This window comes from Tinamus guttatus, unplaced genomic scaffold, assembly GCF_059628265.1.
Source record: "Tinamus guttatus ecotype Peru unplaced genomic scaffold, ASM5962826v1 Tinamus_guttatus_pri_ptg000052l, whole genome shotgun sequence".
Lineage (NCBI taxonomy): Eukaryota > Metazoa > Chordata > Aves > Tinamiformes > Tinamidae > Tinamus > Tinamus guttatus.
In genome coordinates, this window is record NW_028288586.1 from 10,553,431 (window position 1) to 10,573,556 (window position 20,126).

At 40.4% G+C, this 20,126-nt stretch overlaps 1 protein-coding gene across 4 annotated transcripts in view; it reads right to left on the reverse strand.

Moving 5' to 3' along the window:
- RGS12 (regulator of G protein signaling 12) overlaps positions 1-11,209 on the reverse strand; it is a 70,453-nt gene extending 59,244 nt beyond the window's left edge. For all 4 annotated transcript variants that reach the window (XM_010212530.2, XM_088540028.1, XM_088540030.1 and 1 more), the window contains exon 1: positions 9,237-11,209. In XM_010212530.2, the coding sequence (XP_010210832.2) occupies positions 9,237-11,093 (1,857 nt within the window). In that variant the 5' untranslated portion in view covers positions 11,094-11,209. The remainder of the gene's footprint in view (positions 1-9,236) is intronic.
- Positions 11,210-20,126: the final 8,917 nt, after the last annotated feature.

Consider the following 20,126-nt stretch of genomic DNA (forward strand, 5'->3'; position numbering starts at 1 on the left):
CAGCCCTTCTGACAGGTTAAGATAACCAATACAAGAAGACGACACGCGTGCCAGGATGGTCATATAGGACCACTTGGCACTCGATTGTAGGATTTCACCGGAAAACCAGTCTGGGGAGTCTCATCCAAGGTAGCCAGGGGCAAGGACACCTGCAAGGGAAACTCTCATCACCATGAGTGCCCAGCGCCTGCCTCATGAGTCGCGCCCTTACTAAAGACTCACGAGCATCTGTGCAGCTGAGTACTCATTTTTGATCAATTGCCACGAAAAAGCATACACCAAAGACAGGATGCCAATACTCACAGGCTTTGTCACATACACACACACACAAAAGGAATGATACCTTTTAAAAGGCCTCAATTTAGGAAACAGAACTGAATTTACTACATTCCTTCTGTGTCACAAAGCTCAATTACACTCACTCTATAAAACCATCTAATTTGAATTTGTCCGGCTTCTATTTCCAGCTCTTGAAGCTTTTAAAAGCTCCCTCTGCTTTCAGGTTTGACTGTTTGAATTTGTATGGGAAAGTGCATACTAAGCATTTTAATGCAGAACACAGTTGCACAGAGATCATATAATTTGAAACTTCTGTGGATATTCAAAACCTGCCAAATTTTCTCTCACACAGAAACAGCAGAAGGGTAAGTCTTGAGAGTCGGTTCCTCTTTGCAAAAAATGCACTTTAAGACTTCAGGAAGAACTCCTAATTCAGCCCCTTCCGAGAAGGGATGAGAAATAGGGATGCCACGGCAAATCCCCCTACAGCCAGTGCAAAAGCTACCAAGTCATACCGAAGGTCTGCTGGGATGATGCAAAGTTGATGTAAATGTTGTGCCATCTTCAGTATTACTCTCAGACACTGTTCTGGGCCACTTGACTTCCTCTTTCTGCAGGCCAGCTTGCCTTGCTGTCCCCTGCCCTCCCTATGTGCCCTTCCTGCTGAATATGGCCCTGGTAGTTGAGTGGCCTCTTCACTACAGCAGTGCAAAGCAAGATGTGACCTCTTGTTTTCTCTTTCTTCCCATCTGCAAGCATCACACTCTCCTGTGTGCAAATATTGCAGAACATGTAAAGAAAGGGACTAAGGGGCTTAAGCGGAGGATGCATTTAAAAAATAGGGTTTGTTTAGTTAGGAATGTTCATACTCAGAAAGTGAGGGCAGGAAAGAACCTGGGAGGGAAGAAAGAAGAGATTGCTGAGGTCTGATTTCCTAAACCATACTAGGCACAGAGGCAGCAAGTCCTGGGGTAGAAGTAGACGTGTCGAGAGAAAGGGCTGCATATGCTACGGGATAAAGAAACCTAATCCAGTAGCAGCCCTCAGGCCACCCTGCACTACTGCCATCATTGTGGACTGTGGCCACCTCAAGGCTGGGTTAGTTGGGGGAAGGTTAATGAATTTCAGGCAAATTTCATGCACATTCCTACACACTTTGCAAAATACGGAAAAGAAGCTGTCCTGTCACACCAGATATCCAGGTAAATTAAATCTATTACTTGTCTCCCGTACACAGGATACCAGGAATGGAGCAATCTAAGCATCTGAATTTCAGTGTTATCCTAGTCCTTCTTCACAAAATTTAATTGTTGATGCTATTAATGCAGATGGAATAATACTAAGACCATTTTCTCAAAACAATTAGATTGTTTCTTGTATGAGTTGGAAGGGGATTGGCTGGATATTACAGAGGAAAAGACCTGATTATACCGAGGGAAAATATGCAGAAAATTACAAGTACACACAAGTAACAACAGGCTCTGAACACACTAGTATTACTTAGAAACCTTAGGTGAGTACATCCCAATGTTCGTATAGTCAGAAACTTTATGTTCATAGTCAGAAACACATATGAAGCAAGAAACTTCAGGAAAGGAACAGAAAAGAAAGCAGGAAAAGAAGGCATGGTCTGCTGACACATTTTCAAAATTGCTTGTTGTTCTGGTCAACACACCTCAAAAATAATATAGTAGAATGAAGATTGGGAAAATAATTTAGAAAATAGCTTGGAAGATAACTGATTGGTGGTTCAGGTTTAAAACAAAATCCAATGAGTAGGAGAAAATTAATAGGGTAAGAGATTATTCAATATCTCTCATGAAAAATATTAGCAGTTAGGAAATGAAAATATATGTAGAAAATGTAAAATATATGTAGTACAATTATGTACTGATTTCTTTCAACTCTGCTAAATTGTGGACTTCATTGTCATATGATACCAAAAAATGAGTTCAAGAAACCACAAATTCTGAAATAGAGGCTGATTCACGTTACTAAACATGATGATGCAGATGCAGTCTCCCTAGCCCACACATTGCTGAAGATCAGAAGGAAATGCCCTCAAAAGTGCCTGCTTCCTCCCTCCCACACCTTCTCTAAGCAGGTCCTGGCCATTGCCCAAAATTGACCTCATTATTGGACATGTCATTAGATACAAAGGGATGTTCTAATTTGTTGACTACTAAATAAATGTTAACCATCAACATTATATGGTTATGAAATAAGTAAACTATATATAAAGAGGTATTTTATGAAGCATTCACAGCAGATAAAGGAAAGCATATACAGTTACAGAAAACCCTTACTAGGAAATCAGTATAAAACTTTATTCGCTCAGCGCCAAGACAAACATTAAATTACCATAGTTTCAAAAAAGGGCTGCTAACATTATCAGGAGAATGAAAACTTTACATTCTGGAAGACAGAAACTAAGCTCTTCCATCCAACGAAATGAAAGTTGGAAGAATATGATTTCTACATATAAACAAAAGAGAATTACAGAAGAAAAAAAGCCACAAACTAATGGACACTCTAGAAGAAGGAGAAACAGGCAGAAGGGGTGGCCAGGACCAGAACTCAAACTGGAAAACAAATAGAAGTTTCTAACGTCATACTAGTGAGGTCATGGAAAGATATTCTCATAGAAGTCTCCGTGAAAACAATTTTTCTTCGAGGTGCAGCTGTTAAGTGTACAAAACAGATGGCAAAACATGATTGTCTAGAAGAGCTAGAACTGGTTTTGACTCGGACAATAATCTGGCCGTTTCTTTTAACTGGAGTTCTGTTCATCCTGCCACTAACTGACAGGTCAGCCAAGTCTTTATGGCTACATAAAGTGGAGAATAAGGCCGTGAATCCACAGGCCTCATAAGAAAGAAGATTTTGTAATATGTATGACAGGACAGGCTCACTTTGGGGGCTATTTTTAACCCAGAAAGTAATCTTACAATATCTAGTATCAAGCTTTTCATTTTATAACTTAAAAGCGTTTGATTAATTTCACAAGTCATTCTGTGGTAATCTGTCCGCACCATTTCTTCATTGTTTCTCAGATGCTGCCTGTTCCTCTGCCTTCGCAACTCAAAACTAACTCAGAAATCCTTAGGCGTCTGCCTGTCCTTTCATTGGCATTATTTTAATTGGTTAACTGGAATCTGAGCCTACACTGTTCCACAAAACATTAAACGTCAGACATAACAAAAAACATCTGAAATCTACGCAACAAAAAAAATTGAAATCTAAGCAAGTAAACCTGAAATGAGAGAATTTTTCAAAGCCTGCACTGCTCTAAGGACATATATTCTCCAGATGTTGTCTAATTTTGTTTTCAGAATAAAGCATCTAGCATCACTCTAGCTCTTAACATTTTTAAAACGTCCTAGAAGTGTGCATTTTTAAAATCACTATTTTAGAAGACTACTGCATATATGAAAAAGCTGCATGAAAGTACTGAACTTTTACTAGCTTTTCATTTTAACTTAACAAAATGTACCTGAGAACGTCCTCTGAAGATTAATTGACATTAGCACTATCCCCAGATCTCATTTGGCGTTTGGGATTTCAGTTATGTTCTCTCTAAGGTATATACATACATCCCAGATCACACCAAAACCTGTAACTCCAAAGGTTACATTAAATTGTACTGTGTAAGAGCAGTAATCCATCTGCCATTAATCCTACTTTATAAACAGCTGAGGAGGAACAACTTAAACTAGTGAGTAAACAGAATGGCAGAGGAAAAGGAAATTTACACGAAATGTAAAAAACAAGAAACAAATATGAGAACCACACAGTTTTGTCAACATTGTCTCTGCATCTAAAGCATCTGCACTTCAGTTGGCTCAGCAACCAGTTACCAACATGAAAAACTGAAGTTCTTGTATTTGAAGGAAATGAAAATTTTTCATAAAACACCTACTCCATTTTTAACAAGAGTTTTTTTTCAGCAATACCTCCTTTAAAACAAAGACCAACACTAAAATAGTTATATTTAAGCTTATGATCAAAATAGTAAAAAACTGCTGATCTAGAAAACATTATAAAGCAAAGATGTCCACTGTGTTGCTCACCCACTCTCTATGCTTTTATAAGTCTTTACAATAGTAAAAACAGTAGCTTAAATCCCAATGGTTATAAAGCAGCTGACTATTTTTTTAGTTTTAAAAAAAAATGGCCCTTTTCTGTTACAAATTTACTGTCCAGGGAACCAAAGTCCTGAAGAAGAACATGTCTGAGAATATTCACTGTAAATTGAAAAAAATACATACCTCAGAAAATGAGAGTCCCAGACAGTAATTTTATCCTTTCCTTCTTCCTCTAAGACTTAGAAATAGCATCCATTTACAAGGCCGCACTTATGAGAAAATGTACTAAAAATCAATATCCAAAAATTAAAATAGGTTTATAATTTACTTTTTAATGGATTTGTCATATCCATTTGAAACAGATCGAATAGAAAAATACAAAGTTATGAAGTTGTACTTGTAAAATGTGATGTAATCTTAAATGTTATACTTGCTTCTACAACATTAAAATAGACTTTCTACTTAAAAAATAAAATGAAGAAGTGGGAGATCAATGCCTAAGCTTCCGTCCTCATGGAGAGGAAACTCAAAATCGAAACTGACTGTTATGAGGTTTTCCAGTGGAAAAGGAGTATTTTCCCAGTAAAACTTAATTTAAAACAGTAACAGTTGGACATATTTTTGGCCAGGCCCTAACTCGAAAACAGAGAGTGAGGGCTGAACAAAATCTAATGCATTAGATTAATTTAGTCCAGAGGGAAAGGAATGCTTCCCTGCACAGCAATTCCTCAAATCCCTTGCCAATCCTAATATCCCCTGATGTTTTCAGATTTCTTACAGTGCTTTTCTTTTGCACCACTCCAAATTATGCAAAGGGACGTGAATAGGTGAGTGCCTGAAACTTAGTGGGATGCTGAAGAAAGTGGAAATAACTGGACAACAGCAAAGTAGGATAACACAGAAAGAAAAACAAAGCAAGCTTGGAAGAACAAAAGAGCAAAAATATTCCCTTTCACTGGAGCCATAGCCAGATCCTCCATATCAAGGCTCAGACTTCCCTAGACTGCATGCCCCTGCCCACCCAGGACAAGCTTTTCACTACAAGAAATTGTGTCATCCTGAAATTCAAAGCTTTGTGACACAATCTGCATTTTCAGTGAATCTCAATAACACCATTAGGACTCCCAAGGTTAGTTTCAGACCATCTTCTAAGAGCCTACAAGAACTAAGGAGAGTCTCCAAAAAAGTCTCCTCAGATTCTTCAACAGAAATCTGTGCAAATGAAACTTTTAAGACACACAGGGAATATGAACTTCAGTGCAGGATCTAACAACTGAAGAGCAATTGGAGATACCAACCTATAAATCTCAGTCAGAAAAGTTGGAACAGAACTAAAATTTCTCTGATGAACTGACAATTCTCCTCTTCCATAAATAATGATAATTTAAAAGCCAAAGATTTCACATCCACAAAAAAAGTACAGCAATTGCTAAGGCACATGAGAGCTCAATAACTCTTTAGTTGAGTTATAGTTTCGTTGAGTTATTGAAATCCTTGAAAGCAAAACAAAAAACCTCATGCTATTCAGCAACATTTAATCAAATTAGCTGATTTTAGCTTTCGACAATTTTTGCTAATATAGAACTTTAAAGTGTTTTGTACCACTGCAAAGTATATCAGTATTAAAAAAAAAGTTTACAAAAAAATTAGTTCCAATTTTTATAAAATTGCCCACAATTCTAATTTGTAAACTCAAATACTCGTGTACTAAAGGGAACAAAGCTCAGAAAAACAGCTTACTTGCCTGTAACCTGCGGGCTAAACTCAGTGCGTTCCTACCCACAGCACATACTTCCCAGGTCCAGCCTGCAATAGCTTTGCTCACTGGGACTCTCTCGCACCGACCCCGGTGTTCTGCACAATTCACAAACGTTTTGCAGGTGCAGTCACAAACCCAGGAAGGAGTTTGGGGGCCGTCAGCACTGCACCCTGCATACACTGCTGTGCTGCCTGCCGCGGTCACCGCTGCGGGGCTGCAAGCTGTTGTGCTGCAGCAGGACTGCATGCAGGTCCTCAGGCCCTTTCCCCGGGGCGGAACGAGGGCTCTCGGGAAGGGAGCAGTGTGGGTGTGCAGAGTCCCTCCCAAGGAACTCCAGCTTGGGATATCTCTTCTCTCTCCTGCACATTCCCACTTGCAGGATATATTACCCTACAGTACTAACGCAAAACACACACACACAAAAAAACTCAATTAAAAAGCAATTTAAGGACTGCTCTGCCAAATTAAGCATTAGACTGAGCACTAGGCTGTAAAAATATCAATGGACTCCCAGGTGGCCACTTTACAAACTCCTATGACTAGAATGTGCCTGAGCATGCTGTGTAAAATCAGTCCTTACCACTTAAAAAGGCCACAGTAAGCAGAGCATGTGCAATTTTCTTGAATGCAGCATCTAACCCATCAGAATAATACTTGGGACAAGACAGTTTGAACTCTTTTCTCCACAAAAAGCAAGAAAGAGTCTGAACTTCTGAATATCATTCTATTATGAAAGTGAATTATTGTTCTAATAAACAAAGAACAGATTTTCCTTACAGAGGTATGCTCATCAATAACATACATCCCATAGCTATTTTCATTAAAGATTTTAAATGAGCACATAGTACTACTTCATCTTTATGAATTATTTTGAATCGTGATCAGTACTTGCAACGCATCCTTGTAAACGATTTCAAGACTTTCACAAACGTTATAAATGCATTTTTTTCAAACGAACTTGTTATTAATCAGAGAACAAAAAAATAATAGATTTCTCAGTAAACAGATATAAAAGGGAAAAGCAAATGAAGAATTTTTGAGCAAGAACGTACATTCTGGCATATGCTAACTTGAGTTAGGTGGTAGGTTTTTACTGTTTACCCACATATAACATATCTTTCATTTCAAGGTGCAAAACTATTCTAGGAAAATATCATTAATGCTCTCCTGACTACATATCTTTCATTTTAAGGTGCAAATTATTTGAAGAAAATACCACTAACGCTCTCTTGACTCCCATGAAATATATGTTTTGAGCCTTTTGAATATAATTTGAGTTTTATATCTGAAAAAAAACCCCATATATATATATATATATGTATCCATAGTGCAGTCAGGGAGCACACTTCAGCCGGGGCTGGCCATGCAGCCCCTGGGGGCTTTGCCCCGCATCCCTTGCGGCTGCTGCAGCTCTCCAGCCCCCAAGGAGCACTCGGGCTCAGCTCTCCCAGAGCACCCGAACGAGCTGCGGTCACTGGGGCCCTTCCTTGGGCAGTGAAGGCTCAGGAAGCCCCTGGGGTATGGAACAGATGCAGTCTCAGGGTAGGAAACAGTGTTGGCTGGGAGGTGTGTGGGGCAGGGCACATTGCTTATAAATTAAATGCTTCTAGTCAGATGATTTCTATTTCTGTGGTTCTGAAAAACGAGAATCGCCTTTTACTTAAGACCACTTGGCATTCAGAGAGTTGGAAAGGACATTTGCCGTAGCAGTCAGGTTATACTAAAAATACATTAATACATTATTAGTATATTATATACTAGATAGTTTTAGTATGTTCAGCATACAGCATGTAAAAAAGAATATATGTGACAGCAGTTGCCTTCACAGTGTAAGAAAGCATTAAAATTAATTTCTCGTTCCATGCAAAAAAAACAAGATGTTCTAAAACTCTGCATTCTGCCCCCCAAAAAATCTATATGCCTGAGTGTCCCAATGCAAAGATTTTGTCTATAGCAGTTTCAAATAACTAACAAATATCTAATGTTGTACCTTTTATATAGTCCCCTGTACCCTTTTTTCCTCAATGAGCAGTAGTTAGATATTTTTAATCAGGTAAAAAAAAAAACAACTTTTTAAAAACTAGGGTAGCATGATGGTAACTTGAATCAATTTTGTAAGCAACAGTTCCTGATTCCAGTAGTTCTTATTGAAGACTAATTTGGAGCAAAAGATTCTGTCTTTCCCTGTTAAAAGGAAATGTTTTAAATATAACTCTTTACCACTAAGTCTTCTAGTACAAGAAAAATGACTTGAATCCCAGGCACCAACAACGGCCTCCCGTTAGCTTAGTCCTTCAAGAGGACAAGTGTATATAGCAAAGGGAAGGTATCTAATTTTGTCGGACAGTTATTGCCTGCATTTTTTTTAATCTACTTACTTTATTTTATAGAAGCCTGACAACAGACAGAACAGCCTACAAAGAGCAGGCAAAGGCAAGACCATACATCGGATTACAACTCAAAATGGAGCTTCCTGGTACCGTGCTAGGTTTGTGGTCCCATAACAGACCCATAACCATCGATAATGGCTCTCCTTTGGTGCGGGTGCAACACTGCTTCTATTGAGAGATTAGCTGGAGTGAATATTTATATTCATAAAATCAACTGCATTGAAAGTTTATATTATAAGATTTTGACTAATGATTAGACCACATATTTATAGGTATCACTAAAATAATAACATTTGCAAGCCAGAGTTCTTTAAAAAAAAAAAAAAAAAAATGGAGCCAGACTGAAGATCCAGTCTGTTTCCATTCTTTTGTTGCTGGAGGTCAAAAGGAACTGAAGTTGCTAGAATGTCATGTCTCCTTTTATTGCAGTGCCACTGCAGCATTTGGAAACAATGAAGAGAGGAGAAGAAATATGAGAAAGTTGGAACAGACACCACTTCCAGCAGAAGTACAATTCCAGGGCTGCACTCAATTTAAACAATATACAAAAGTGCTTGCAAAGGAGAAAGATCCATATTATTTCGCCCCCAAAATTTGTAAATAACAGTATATATGTTTAAATTTTATTACACTCGTAACAAGTTTAAAAATATCAGAGGTTATTTGTTTGGAGGTGGGGGTTGTTTGCTTGTTTTTAAATGAGCAGGCTCAACATATCCTTACCTTTTTATCTTCTTTAGACTTCCTAATAATGTGCTGAGGGCCAAACTTATTTTGCATGCAAAACATCTTCTTAGACCATTCATTTTTGTGAGATTTTAGCTGTGGCTGGCCAAAAGCGCCGTCAACTCTGTATCTGTCAGCTGGGATCTTGCTCATGGGTGGCGGGAGAGTCCCGCAGTTGACGCTGGACCAGCCGTCCGTGGAATCCGTGTAGGACTCCTGGTCGCTCACGTTGCCGTGCTGCCATTCCTGCAGCACGTGCACAGGCAACCACCTCTGGTTGCCTGTTCCTGCAGCACTTTTCTTAGATGGGGGCACTGAATTTCGGGCAGAAACCAGGGGAACTTCAATACGAGCAGAAGGACTTAGGTGTTTGCTTAAATTTTGGGATTTATCGTTCTGAATTACTTCTAAAGGAACGTTTCCTTCTTGTTCGTGGCAGAAGCCATTCCAATGGGAAGCAGACTGATTTTGTCCCCTTCCTACTGGATTTTCCCATATACTGTTAGGAATATGTTTACTTGGATTGCTCCCTAAATCGACCACTAAAACTCTATTATTCTTCTCCTCTTGATTAAAATTTCCAATTCCACTATCACTGTTACTGCTTGTACTGTTATTCTGATGAGCATCTGGATCGCCATCAAGGAAAGCCCTCGCGCGCATTCCCTCAATCAGTTCCCCCATATCCCTATAGAGGACAGAAATAAACTGAAGAACAGGTAGAGACGACGTCGGAAATTCCAGGCAGCCGTTTGTGTCCGGATCTGCCGTACACTCCAGCCCAAAACATCTCGCTATGCCCTGGTGGATTTTATGATGAAATAACTCAGGATCCACCATGAACACGTGGCAAGATGTCCTCAGAACCCCTTCGTCTTCCCGAGCCAAGCTCGCGTCGTCGTTCGTCTGCATCGTCACCAGGCCAAAGAACCTCCGGTCGTCGGGGCAAACGGCACTGAACGCCAGCTTCTCCGCAGGATATTCTGCCACGACTCCCGACTTGTCGCTGCACAGCTGAATACAGTCGTGCATAATCTTCATCATCACTAACGAATGGATTTTTTGCTCCGCTCGCAGGCGTCTCATGCATCCCCGAATAGCCTGCAGACTCTCATTTTCCAGATTGGAGGTTGTTGAAGGAAGTTCAATGGAGCCTAGGTAACCTACAATCATGGCAACGTTTAAAATACTCGCATCTAATCCAAAGTCTTCGGCGCTTTCCAGCCCAATTCTAAAAACTGAATCATCATTCAGGACTTTGGATATTTCTTCCTTGGACAGTAGGTTTGGATTGTTCATACTTTCATTTCCAGTTTCAAATTTAATAGCAGCAGAATCTGAAAACGATCTTTGTTTTGGTGTCGAAGTCTCTGAGTTACCAGCACAAAGAGCAGGATTCTCAAAGATCATGTTGAAAATGCCACCAGACTGCATTTCTTCAACAACTTTCTCTGCTCTATTTATACCTAGAGCTTTGGAGTCAGGTTTGGGTTTCAGCCAACCCTTTCCATCATAAAACCCAACTTCTTCATCACTAGAACATGAGTCTATATGACTAATCCCTTCAGCAATGACCATGTGCAGCACTCCTGAACACTTCCCTATAAGTTTCACTACGTCTTCATGAGAAGCTTTTTTCACATTAATTTCATTAACTGCAAATATTTGATCTCCTGCTTTAAGTCCAACATAATCTGCAGGGCTCCCTTTCATAACACAACTAAGAATACAAGGAGCTTGCCCGGAGAGGGTGAACCCGTAGCCAGCTCTTCCTCTTGCAACTTCCACGCTTCTTATCCGAGGAGGAGCAAGCATGTTGAGTCGCCGTTTAACTGTCTCCCCTGGTCTATACATTTTGGGTTTTTCTCCTGAAGCAGGAAAGCTTTTAATTAGTGCAGCTTTTTGTCATACTTCACACGATATACGTTATGACTCCTTCAACTGATGAAACTCTAAGGAAAGAAAGAAAGAAAAAAGAAAAAGACACTTGAATTTTCAGATATACTTCAAGGATTTTTTTTCCTTTTACTGTTCTGAAATACTGCTCCTGAACTCCATGACAAACATTACTAGAGAAATAACAGAGACCTCAGAACAATTTGAAAAGGTATCACAATCTTCATTTTAGTTATAACAAAGCAGTTAATAAAAGGCAAATAAAGTGTCTGTCCAAAATGACAAAGCAACTCAATGACAAAGGTAAGAAGAGAATCATAGGCTTTTGATGTACAGCCCAGTGTTTTCATACTGCATCATGTGCTTCTTTCCAGCATTTTACCTAATATTCAGTAATGTCTGGCTTACTGCATCACAGTGACACCAACACATTCTGCAGAACAGTGAAAATCCTGGCGAGATTCATCTCTCTTTTCCCCAGCACTGTGAAGTCAGAGCTTAAATTGCTCTAGTCAGCTAGAGCCCACTCCTCCTTTCTACGTGGTGTACAGGCACATGTAACAAAGGCACCATCTCAAATAAATGACATACATTTTCCCCGGCTTTGCCTTAAGCAGCTTAAGTAACTCGAATTTTGATTTGCACACATGTATTTCTTTCACCTGTGTAGCAATATCAAATGCACACTCAAATGATGTATTAGACAAAGGGAACACAAAACCATGTTTTCTCTATTACAATAATTTGATAAAATTACTCAAAAATGACCTATCACAAAACAAACACTATGAAAATTGCATATCAGGCAGTCAGTTCAACATCCATATGTTTTAAATAAAAATCTGGGGAAAGAAAAGGAAAACTCCACAGGCTGCCTTTATTAATCCAGTCAGAAGTGGAATCATGGCTTTATGATTAAGATGAAGCAGTTTTATAAAAAGATAGAAATAATAGATTTCATTCAATTTTGGTGTCAACACTGAAGTCTAGATGTCTTGTCCAAATTAAAACAAGTAAATTCCACTATTTTAGATGGTTTTCCCTCACTAAGCAGATTAAAATGCCTAAAAATGATTTCACACAAATAATAGAAATGGCAGCTTACTCCATTTTTGAAATGATCCATCTGGTTGATGATACAAACTCCTGCTTCCAGATATCTGGAGGATGAGCAACGAAATTACTGGATGACAACAGCTACATAAAATTGCAAGAAACTAAGTCTGAGCAAGTGAGAACTATTTTGAAAATAACTATTGCTCTGAGCTAGACCATGGACTACTCATAACTTGATCACCTTGTAACACTTAACTTGTATAAGGTACTTGAAAATAGGCAATGTTTTACACAGGTACATAGATACAAGCGTATGTATTGAGTGTTAATGAATGTATACATTTTTAGCTCTCACAGATGGATACTTCTGCTTGTTTTTATCTAAAGAGTTACAATTAGTGGTCTCTGACCCACTACTTGCTGGGAAAAAATTACCAAGAAGTTCTCTGATATTGCTCTCAAGTCCTAAATTTATTATTATTATTATTATTATTATTATTATTATTATTATTATTATTATTATTATTAAAAAGGCTGTCATAAAGACATGCAGGCTGATGCAATTCATGCCGCATTATTTGCGTTATTTATTTTCTGCCTGGGAAAGAACTGAAGGTAAGGGCCAGTCCTGCAAACATTCCACAGAAAATAATATACATATATATACATATATAAATAATTTAGTATCTAATTCTTAACTACTAAAACATTTCAGCTCTTTCATTACCAAACTAAAAATACAAGAACTGTGAGAGATTGATTCCCACTTTCTTACTTTTTGAAAAATGGTTCTGCTATTCAGCTTCTAGGTCAATACTCAACTACAGGATGTGATTCCTTTAGGAATCTTCCAAATCCTAAATAGGGCAGGGCTTCAAAACACTACACAGGCCATTCAGTTGGGTTTATTTTTGGACTTTTAGATTTTCAATAAGGGGGCATCATTTTTTTACAGTGTCCAGAGAACAGCTGTGATCACTCAATATAGAACTGTTTTCTGCAAATTGTTTCAGAATAGCAGTTATCTAGTTTCAATAACAACAGTTTCTCTATAATTCCAGAAAATAAGTTAGCTTTGGAAACAAATGAAACTTCACACTTAACCTTTGAATGGAAATCCTAAAATAAGAAGTGCTTCCTCCATATTATGCAAACTCACACGCTGCTAGCAAAGACATCAGTCAACTTGCACAGAGTCTTGTACCTTAAATAGAAGTTTACTTTCTCCTCATGAGGCTAAACTAAGATATTCTGCTATCAATAATTAGGTCTGGTACTTTCTGAGAGTAATAATTAAATATTAATAAACCTTTCAGGATAAATTTCTTCAACCCTCCCAGGGAAAAAAAAAAAAAGTGCAACAGTAAGTAAAGATCATGGCTTTAAATAAAGATCATGAGAGCATGAATAAATACATTATTTAATATTTCTTTCAGGGAATATTTCAATTCTTGATATTCTTGCTTATCTTGAAAATATCCTAATATGTCTCTGGGGTATATTCCAGCACTGCTACACTGATTACCTGTACTGCACAGTAATTTCTGGCACCTAACATGGTACTAGCTTGCAAGAGAAAGGAAACGATTAGAATATTAGATTATAAATAATCTGACCAGAAAAAAAGAGAGTGAAAAGCAGTACTTGCCAAAATTTCAGATTCAGTATTGTAACGTTAACGGGTCTAATAATGAAAAAAAGCATTTTCTAACTATCTTTCTAATCTAACAAAAATAGGAGGTATAGCACAAAAAAAATATGAAAATATAGTTAGGCTGTTCTTGGAAAAAAGGCAAACCTTGACGCTCTCTTACCTCATGATTCCACATTTGCTATGAGAGGATCTATTTGACTTCATTCACCAGAGACTATCTCTTTGCCTTCCTAAACTATGTCCCTTACCTCAAGCGTTTATTCCAGGTGATGTGCGCTAATAAGGAAGCATCATTCCTATATGTATGACCATGCTTACAAAAAATCAGGCTGCTTATACCACATTGCTTTTCCCTAATTAGCTTCCAGAGGAGTGAAGATTTCCAGCTATTTATTTATTTGCATAACTACTTGCGTGAAAAGTTAGGAAGTACTTCAACACTAAAGAGCCTTTTGCTATTAAAGTGTTAAAAAAAGAAAGAAAAAGAAAACTGTATCACATCACTGAAAATGCCATTTCTTCCCAAACTCAAACTAGCCTGATACTGTTGTGCATTATTTTGACAATTACATCCTTGAGAAACAGCAGCTCACTGAATTTACCTAGGAAATTCTAGGACAAAGAACAAAGGTAGCTCTTCCACAAGAACCCTACGCAGTCAAATCTGTTTTACTAATATTGTATAATAGACTACTTGAAAAATTACAATGTTTCTCATGTCCAGAGAGATTAGTTGAATTACAAACTGTTAACAAACTAGTTGCAAAAATGTAGACAGTACCGTCTGGTTTCAAAACCAAATTACCTAATCATGCAAGTTTTATGCTTTTATGGTAGACTAAAAATAATTATACATCTGAATGGGTACTGCAATAAATTACAGAATGTATAGTATAAATAATGGAATATTGACTTTTAGTTTCAGTGATATAAACCTTATGAATACATCTCTGTTTTTACTAAAAATATGAAATTGTTAATGAATGATATAATCTGAAAAATGTCCTGAATAACTAAAGATAAAGGGATGAGCTGATTTTCAGTAAAATTAAATGCTGAATCTTATCAAACCCACCAACTGTACACTACTGTAACTACTTCTAATAATTCTAGCACCAAATTTTACAAATTTGATAGCATAACTGTATTTGATCATAAATTATTGCACCCTGGTACCAGACATGGCCAGGCTTACTTTGATTTCCTGGTATCACTAAATATGGGAAAGTCTCAACAAGAAAAAGGTTGTACAATATCAAAAAGCATGCCTCTCGGAAGTATTAGTCCAGAGGCTATAGCATTTTCAAGGAGGAAACAGACCTGTAAAAGCAGGAGTTTGTAATACATAGAAAATAAATCTCAAGTAAATGACATTATTTAGTGACAATTCAATATACTTATTAAAACCATGAAAGGATAAAATTGCTATTATGATTTGAGAAAGGTTTAGCAAATTTGTATCAACAACAGCTTAGTAATATATGGAACAAATACAGTTTAATAACTATCACAGACAGAAACACCATCACACACAATTAAAAGAGCTGCTCAAGTATGGGAAACGGCACCTCTTGCCCATAATCCCTCAGCTTTATCATAAAATAGCAAAACGAAGAAAAATGCTTGAGTTTTCTGCAAGCACACATTTTGGTCTACCATCTTCATCCACTACTTTTTGAGGTATAAGGCACCACACATACCAGTTCCAGTTGGGCTATACTTTATCCCATGCATACTGCGCTCCTTTATGTATTGTTTCTTTTTCATATCCATGCTGGCTTTTCATATCACTTTTCAAACCCTTTTCCACAAAGGAAATTGTACTTGCTCGTGTATTTTCAGGGGAGGGAGGTACCTTGTTTCCTGCTTCGGCTCTCTTTACCTCATAGCAACAAAAAGAGCCAACAGAAACAGGAGGCATATTCATAAATTACACTATAGTCTAACAGTTACACAGGGCAGTGAGGGAGCATGTGAAAATCAAGCCTACAGTACTGACCACCAGTCCCTTTTGAAAAGCCTTGGAAACGAGCAGATACTTGGCACTACAGTATCCATGCTAATGTGCCTTTTTTGTTTTCTTTTTTTGGAAAAGCAGAGAATTAATTCAATTCACGTTGTTTGTCGAGAGGGAAGCTCCGAGCAGATAACCTGTGTGTGGCAAGGATGCGCACTGGGGGGACAGACCCTCTCCCTACCCTGGGTCACACATCTTTACACCAAGTGGCGCAAAGGACACTTCGGTATCAGAGCTGCACTGTTAGGGCAACTATTTCCACAACTGATGCTGCTGCAAAGCGCAGATGAAGTTCAAAAAGAGCGGGTTTCCGCTCACCGTTCAGACGCGCTGCCCGTTTCTGGGCAAGCTGCACAAGCAGAATAGCACGGGCTGCAGAGACATCACTGCATGCCTAAGAACCCCGGTGGGAACAATGTTTTGATAGAACCGTTTATCGGCATCGCACAACCGGCACAGCATAACCCCGTCACTCCTCCTGCATCACCAGGAGTTGCTTCGCCGGAAAATAATTAGGCGCACCTAGCGTGGTGGAAACTACTCACTTTAATTAGCAACAGCGGGCTAAAAAGAGAGCATATATACTTGTTAACAGGCGCCTCTTCTCGAGCTGGAGCCAAGGCGCAAAATGTAAAATAAATAAATAAGTAACCAGAGCCGTTTGTTTGACAACGGTCACCCGGCCGGGGACAAAGGTTCCTCGAGCCGCTGCCGTTGCGTCAAGGGGCGCGTTTATCGCCCAGGTTACTTCGCACAACCCGAGCTCCTGCTGACAACAAGTTAAGTTGCACGCAGACTTTGTTGGCAGCAACGGCCCTCATTCCTTTCTTAGGAAGGCGCTTAAAAAGTGAGATAGAAGCACGGCGTTTGCGCGGGGAGCGGCGGCCCCGCGCAGGGCAGGCGCGGGCGGGCCGGTCCCGCGCCCCGCGGTGCCCGGAGCCGCCGAGGCTGCCCCACGCGCGAGGCCTCCCCGCGGTGCCCGGAGCCGCCGAGGCTGCCCCACGCGCGAGGCCGCCCCGCGGGGGCACCGCGGCGGGGGGCGCCGGCGGCGTCGCCGCTCCCGCCGCGGCGGGGGGGTGGAGCTGCGGGAGGGCAGAAGCGGCACCTGAGCCCGCGGGGGCGGTTTGAAAAATCGAGCGGCAAAAGCGGCAGCCGCGAGGACAACGGGCGCCCCCCGCCCCGCTCCCCTCCCCCGTTCGCTCCCCTCACGGGGCCCATCTGCCTCCCCCCGTCCTCCTCCTCCTCCTCCTCCTCCTCCTCGTCGTCTCGCCGCCCCGCGCGGGGTCCCGGCCAGCCGCGCGGGGGAGGGGAGAGCCGGAGGCGCGGGTGGCGGCTCCCACTCACCTCCGTCCCGCAGGACTCCGGCTACTCCGGCGAGCGCCAGCTCCGCGGTCGCCGAGGAGACGGGCGCCGGGCGCCGCGGCGCAGCACCCCGGCCACTGGCTGCGCGCGGCTGTCAGTCAGGCGCGCCCGCCGCCGCGGTGGCCCTCGGCTTCCCGGGCAGAGACAATGCCGCGCGCCCGCGAACTACAGCTCCCAGCGTGCCCCGCGGGCGCGCGGCTCCCTGCGCGCGGCGGGACGCGCGGGGCATGCTGGGGCGCGTAGTTCTTTGCCTCCATCCCGAGCAGGGGCGCGGTGGGCAGCGGGCGCGGCGCAGTGCGCAGGCGCGGAGCGGCGGCGGCCGTTGCAACGGGCGCTCCCGGGCGGTCGTCGAGGGACGGGGCCGCGAGGCAGAGGAGCGTCGCGCGGGGAGGCCCTTCCTCTGCGGCCCGCGGGGACGGAGCCTGCGAGCGCAACGGTAGCGGTAAACGTGGGAGCGCGCGTTGGGCTCACGCCGTTATAGGTAAGATAGACGTGGGAGCAGGCGTTGGGCTGGACCGTTAAACCGTCAGACGAGGAGGGTGAGGCGGAATCAGGACCCCCCAGGGCAAGACTGCCCATAAAGGGGAAGCTTTGGGGTTAGGAATTAGCCAAAGAGGTTTAACTTTCTTAGAGAACACGAGAAAAGCTGGAGATCCTTTTATACTCTGTAAGTGGGCGATCTCTGACTGTGGCTGAGGGAAGGTAGGAAGCCTCTGCACCCAGGGGATACCCTCATTGCCCTGATATTTATTTCTGCCCATGTTTTGTGGGATAAGATTCCAGAGGGAAAAGCATCCTAATAAAATAAACACTATTTAATCTTCTCATCCTCACAGAAGACATCTTGGTAAATGAGTGTAAAACAACAAGATGATACACCAACTAACTTCTCCAGATATGCTGTGCATGTTCCTGTCAAGGTAATTATCCATCCTTTAAGAGAGACTAAAATTCCAAAATATGGAAAAATAAATTGATTGATTTTTGATTTCATAAGTTATAGCTTAGGTATGATACAGCAATTACCTTTTAAATAATTGTTGGAGATCTAAATTTGAGCAGGCAACCCACAGTCCAAGAATTGCCTCTACAACCCAAACCATTTTTTTCCTTTAATAAGCAGGGTATCTCCAGCCTCCAGGAGATCGCATAGGAGGTTGTTAAGGTTGTTTTTTGCTGCTGCCTTCCATGCTGCCTTAAAAGCTCTTATGTTGACTTACACTAGTCCGAACACTTGCCTACAAATGGGAATATAGGTCAGCTACATGCTTCAATTTTAAGTTCTAAACTGTTGTAATTTGAAAATCTATCTTTCACAACGACAGTGAGAGTAAACAGGAATTCTAACTATCCACAGGAGTATCTGTAAGTGGCCCAGCTGGGCCTTTATGAACTTAATACAAAGAATCAATTTTTCTTTTAGGTTGTTTCAAAGAAAAATGATACCAAGAAGTGGTCACTAATTACAAATTATTCCATGGGGTTGTCAGGTTACTTCCTCTTCCATGGATACAGAATCTTTTCTGTCCAGGATAGCAAACAGAGATGGTAGGACTTTTGTTAAAGCACAGAATTATGCAGTTAGTTTGATTTCACAGAAGAATTCTCCATAGCAGAGCAAAATCCCACATGTTTGACAGTATTGCTCAAGGAAGAAGACAGCAATATGTGTAAACATATGACTTACCTGGAAACAGGTGTCTTCAGCATACGTGCAGTCACAAGCATCCAAGTCATGAATCAATTTAGTGCTTTTGCATTTCTTGTGGAGCCTAGAAAATGTAAAGAAGCTGACAACAACTGTCAGAATCTGGAGCAAGTTTATTAATGCTCCCTCAAAACTCCACACAAAGTCTCTGCTATAACTGCGCTCACCATTTGCACCACTGTTGGAGACAATATAGAAAGCAGGAGGATGAAACAAACACTAATAATGATTTGTGACTTTTTGGCTGAAAAAACTTTGGCTCATAAGCCTAAGCATCTTAATGATGGCTGTCACAAAACTGTCAGATTTGATCTGGAGAGATTTACAATAATGAATAATGATTATTGCTTTCACACATCTAGGAGTCAATAGATAAGACGTAATCCTGATGCATAATCTAATTTTAGTTACCATAGTTTAATTACCTTGGTTAAACTAATGAAAGTCTTGGTTGCTCTAGAAGAGGCTTATTATGGGCATATGGAAATATTCTTGCATAAATGCTAAGTTTCTTCACGTAATGACTGCAGCATATTCAAAAGAAGAGAAATATACAAATGGCAGCATTAAATACTTCTTCAGCATATAAACTTCATTGCAATTTTCCTAGCTTTATTTTGTTCCTAAAGTCAGGGCAGACTGCATTTCATAAGAGATAGCTTTGTGTTGGCCACTTATATAATCAGGAGCAAAATCCTCATTAAATAATTTATTTTCTAAATTTCAAAAGTGATTCCTTCTTCAGTTAGCCATCAAAGTCCAATCCAGGGGATCAGTGACTAACATGCTCCACACTGAGGTCTGCAGGATGAACACAGAACCATTAATATCTACATTGCTTTGCAAGTTAATCCAATCTTTAAAAATGCCAATTCCTGTTTGTATTTTGGTGATGATGTTTCCTGCCCTAGCATATAAAAACTCTTTACAAGAGCTGGGAAGTAGTAGAATTAAATAGGGATACTGATCTTGTTAAACATAGACTGGACGTCAGAGGATATATCTTCTCAAATCCTATTTGGATATAACAAGATTGATCTATGTATCTTTTGCATCTCCTTGGCTTTGTAATCACATCTTTATCTCATATGTTACAGAAGTTTTTTCTTGCATTCTTTTTGTTTCTTACAAGAAGCAATGTAAGTTAATGTTTGAATGCACAGAAAACTCATTTTAAATTATAATCAAAATAAA